This window comes from Dendroctonus ponderosae, unplaced genomic scaffold (assembly GCF_020466585.1).
Source record: "Dendroctonus ponderosae isolate FM_Combo_2020 unplaced genomic scaffold, Dpon_F_20191213v2 Dpon_F_20191213_10, whole genome shotgun sequence".
In the NCBI taxonomy this organism is placed as follows: Eukaryota; Metazoa; Arthropoda; class Insecta; order Coleoptera; family Curculionidae; genus Dendroctonus; species Dendroctonus ponderosae.
In genome coordinates this window covers 595,192-600,218 of record NW_026017111.1, presented here as the reverse complement: position 1 = coordinate 600,218, position 5,027 = coordinate 595,192, and the positions used below count along the sequence as shown (strand labels likewise).

General features: G+C 42.2%; 1 protein-coding gene across 1 annotated transcript in view; it reads left to right on the top strand.

Annotated features, from left to right (window-relative positions):
• LOC109538961 overlaps window positions 1-1,144 on the top strand; it is a gene marked incomplete in the record, with an annotated part of 31,776 nt that extends 30,632 nt beyond the window's left edge. Inside the window, 1 exon segment of the mRNA XM_048661942.1 lies at window positions 192-1,144. Coding sequence (XP_048517899.1) covers window positions 192-470 — 279 coding nt within the window.
• Window positions 1,145-5,027: the final 3,883 nt, after the last annotated feature.

The following is a 5,027-nucleotide window of genomic DNA, read 5'->3' as shown; positions in this document are numbered from 1 at the left end:
AATTTATGTGAATCTAGCCATTTTTACCACATCCATCCCGTCCATTGCCTTCCTTCTAACCTCATCCCACGAAACCCCTGAATAGATCAATGCTGTGTCATCAGCATAGGATACAATCTTCTGATGGTAGAACTATGAATTATGAATCATGAATTCTTCATCCAGCTTCAGTAGGTTTGCTTTGGTTGCAGGCGATGGAAATGGACGGAACCCTGGACTCGAGCAACTCTGGAGGTCGCGCTTCGGGCGACTCCGGCGCCGGCACCAAACAGCCGGAAAAGCGGTCCAGAAAACTGTCCAGGCCGCGCAGCCTCACCAACCTGGTGTGGGAGACCAGAGAGCATCCGGACATTTCGATGCCCCTCGTCGACAAACCGAAGAAGATTCTCGATCCAGCGGCCATAGTGTATAAAAAACATTCCAAGTATTCGATTAGTGGACCGAAAAGCCGTGGTACCCTCTATTTGTAGGGCTCTTTGTTATCGCCATGGCTTGGCTATTTGTGATTTGTCTACTGTTAAGGTTGGTACTCGATCGGCTGCTCGGCTACTTCCACTTGCAACAGGCACTACTGGGAACCGTCGGTGTTGGGTTCGGATGTTCATGCTGCCAAGTACAGCAAAGTGCCTTGTATATATTTATTCGCTTTGGTCGGCTGGTTCGCGCCTGATGATGATTGGGGCCGTGCAAAATGAGAAACGTCTGATTGATTTGTGCGTGTTTTAGACGACTTTTAACGTGTATTCCGGAAGTGCCTTAGTTGTAATGTTGCGGAACCACCCAAAAGGTTGCATTTTCAATTCAGTCATTTTTTGCAAGCCATGCTTTCTTAAAGCACCTGATGACGTCCAAACATCGAAACTTTCCGGCTTATTAATGGGCGCACAACCACGGGTTCTCTCATCGCAAACTGACTAGAAATGTGCCTTAAACAGCAACTTATCCTTCCTATTCACACGTCTTCATGGAAGTAGACCGCGTCGATTTAGCTTATTTAAGTCCATTTTCGATTTTCTAAGACTTGTGATTCGTAGGTTTTAGTGATTTTCTAATTTTAATTAGCGTGTAATTCGTACGATTTAGTTTTACTACTACTTGGTGTCCATATCATTTTGAAAGTCAAATAAACCGATATAAAAGTGAAGGATCAGATTGTTTTCTTATACACCAACGTTTCGCTTGCGGTTCTTCACTTGGGCCGGCAAACTTGCCCGAAGAAACCGAAGAACTGGCTGGAAACAAAGACCGAAACTTCCATTGAAATATTACGTATTTGCATTATAAATGGTAGGTTACAACGGATTTGCCCACATACACAAGAGCGGCTCAAATTTAAATTTATAATTTCGTTTTTATGCATGGTGCTGGTGTGGCGATTCGATCCGATTCACATACGAACCGCTTTAATTAAAATAAACTGCAAAACTCCCTAAACAATCAGTGGCATACTAAGTTAAAGTGACATTGATTGACGCTGTCAAGTTTGAGAAGTGACAGACAGTGCTCTCAAGACCTACAGGCAAGTCAATTGTCAAAGTGTGACAGGTAGGTAGTGAATGTTGGAGTTTGATTGAAGTTGACTTGATTTTTGATTTGCCAATGTTTCAAAAACAAAGATGATTGGGAGCCAGTGAAAAACGGCAATTTACGTCTATTGGTGCAGACAGTCGCCTCCTTTATCTGTTTGAACGGCGTTTCCATGGAAACGCGCCCAGTTTGTGTACAGTTCTCGCTGCACAAATGGACGAGGACTGCCTGCACCAACAGTAATCTTAATTATTTCTACGGCAAATTTTCTCGAAAACTTGGCCAACTGTGAATCTAAATTGTTGCCAATAACGTCAAACGTATTTGATGGGGAAATTTCGGCTCGTTGAAGGTCCGGTGGAGGGAAAGCTCGGGAAAAGCGTTGCGTGTCGCGTCCAGTCCGGAAAGCCGTAAATTGAACATGCAAGAACACGAACAGGGGGGCCCACAATGCCGACCATTCATGAACAGTTTTCCTTATTGACTTTTCGTCGGCTTTATGAGACCGGAAATGGCATTATGTCGGCATAAATGAATGCGCCATCACACTCGAATTATGGCATGACAATGGCTGTTAAATAGCGGTATTATTCCTGTGTGCCTTTGCGCCTAGTTTCAATATTATTAATGATTAAAGCGAGGCGGGGCTCGCCTCTAACTTTAAATGGGCACACAACGGCCAATTTTTGCGCCATCTGGTCTGTTGGCTTGGCCGAAAAAATGGACTTAGTCGGACCGTTTTTAAAGTTAGTTTGACTGGAAAATCTTTTTGCGACAAAGAGATAATTCTGGGCATAGTTTGGAGCTTGGCGTATTAGAGCTAAGGGAGTTTTTGCCATGCGAACCGATTGAACGAGCAGAAAAGTTGTTGCTAATGTATGCAGTGGTTCACAATCGTCGGAGGTGAGTCCAAAGACCCCTGCCGGACGTGTGTGCTGGTCTGGTACTAAACGTATGGTTTTCAGAGCTTCTTCTTCGGAAATATGGGCGTATCCATCTAATCAGGGGCGGAACACGCCACATTTTGGAAAAAAACTGCACTAAACCGCTGATTGCTATTCAGCCAAAAATCCTCCGCATGGACAATTGAGCTGTATAAACCCTCAAAGCTTTCGACCCCATAAAAGTGCTTTAGAACCCTGCAGAAAAGCCAGCGGGCGAAGAAGGAAATGCCGGTGCGCTACTGGCTGTACCCACTTATTTAAAACAGGTATTAGCTTAAGAAGGACATAAACGGTAGTGAGGTTTTTGCGAAAGAACACATTCACGTATCGCTGCTAATTTTCGTTCTTAAACATTCGAGCGTTGCACTTTCGTGGAGGAAAAATCGGAAAATTGCTTCCTGGTAAATCCCCGAGTTGTTTGCTCGCCTACTAATGGATGTCTGAAATCCCGATCAGCTGCGCCGGTTGCACCAAAAATACCGAAACAATTAACAGCTCAAACCCAATCATTAGCTGCGAATTACTGCGGAAGGTCATTCTTCAGCCGCAAGTTCTATTAGGAAACATGATCTAATATTAAACCTCCTGAATAGATGAAAAAAACCAATCATCACACACAGATTTCTACATATACCAGAGAGGCGTTTTACATAATGCTAAATGAATCTTTGGTGTTTTCGTTCGATTTAATATCCCGTCAAGGTAACAATCGAAGAAAAAAAGCGCCATCCTTGATGGATATTGAATTAAACGTCATTCTACCAAATTGCTTTGTTTTGTGCTATCGGTTTTTGCTATGGGATTGGTCATCTACCGAGTGTTAATATTGGAAAATGAATTTATTCTCCATAAGAATCAATTGTTGCCATTTTTTTCACAATTCGTTTTATGGAGAAATAATCAGTTCTGTTTACATCACGGTAGCTAATAGAATCAATGCACTCAGATTATTTTCTTGTAAAGCCAAAAAAAAATTGGCCGGTTTAACGCAGAAGAAGCACGAACATAAAATGCTCTCGAAAGTGGACATTTCTTCACTCAATCAACGTTTCAGCCATTCTTCTAATGCCCATCCTCAACCGGTGCCAACCGGGTAACGATCCTCTGTCATAATTAAAAAATGATGAAAACCTTTTTGCGAAAAGCAAGAGCCAAAGCACAATTGAAGTTCGGTGTTTGCTTATAATTCAACTTATGTTTTCAAGCCAGTGAAATTTGCATTTGATCAGCTTCGAGTATATTTTTATGTAAAAATAGGTGCATTTTGTCACAGTCTGAAGCAAAATCTTTATCGTTGATTTCGTTACGTTTCAAATCCAGTCAAACTCATAATTGGTAAACATTATAGTCATTTAGGTTCAAGACCTAAATCCGTTTTAGGCAACAGTTCAGATGCACAGTTGCAACTGAAAGAAACTTGGCCAAGTTTTCGAGAAAATTTGCCGTAGAAATAATTAAGATTACTGTTGGTGCAGAGAGTCCTCGTCCATTTGTGTACCGAGAACTGTGCACAAACTTGACGCGTTTCCATGGAAACGCCTTTCAAACAGATAGAGCAGGCGACTGTCTGCACCAATCGACTTAAATTTGCTTTTTTTACTTTCTCCCAATCATCTTTTTGTGAAACATTTACGAATCAAAAATCAAGTACCTCCTTTTCAACTTCGGGCTTTTACAAGCATTTTTACATAAAAATACACTCGAAGCTGATCAAATGCAAATTTCACTGGCTTGAAAACATCAGTTGAATTTTGAAAATCGGTTGGGAAAAGGTCGGGTCTGTTCGGTTCTTGCTTAGTGTGTTGATTGAAAATTTGTTCCTGGAGGATTCATAAAGTAGTCTGGAAAAAATTCAACCATTTTTCCCCATCGTTTTCCATTAAGGAATCATTTACATTCGGGTTGAACGTAACCTTGCCAGTAAAAATAGAATGCAAACAATAATTCTGCGGTGAGGGTAGGTTGCATCGATGACACGCCATTCTGCCTTAATTAACTTAATGGCAAATATTTGGTCACGCAATGGACAATTAAATGGAAAGGCAGTTATTTGGGAAAACTCAGTGTTGGACTTTGCCATTGAGCAAATTGCTTTTTTCCTGCCGGCTCATTCATTTTCCTGGAATCGGCATCGATGGTCCGTTTGATCGACTCGTCTTCCTCTTCGGCCAACTCTATCGCTCTTTGGATCTTCTTTGAACGCATAACAATTAAAATTCAGATGGTGTGCTTCACTAGACGGCGAAATGTGTAAAGTACCTGGTAGCTGTTTCAGGCGGCATAAATGCAACCATATTTCAAGCAGGATCGGTCGTACCCGGCCGGTTGCGACTTTGACTACAAATTAGGCGGTAATCGCATAGCTTTTTTTCGCCTTGCGTCGTTAACGATATGGCCACATTTTTCTGATCATCCAGGTGTCTTTGCCTGCATGATTCGACACTGAACTGAGCAAAATCCTCCACTTCTTGGCGTTGGCTGCCGCTTCGAACACCGAACAATCGAGCGATTTGGTCCATTTTACGTCCCATGCACGTGCTTAAGCGACTTTACAAA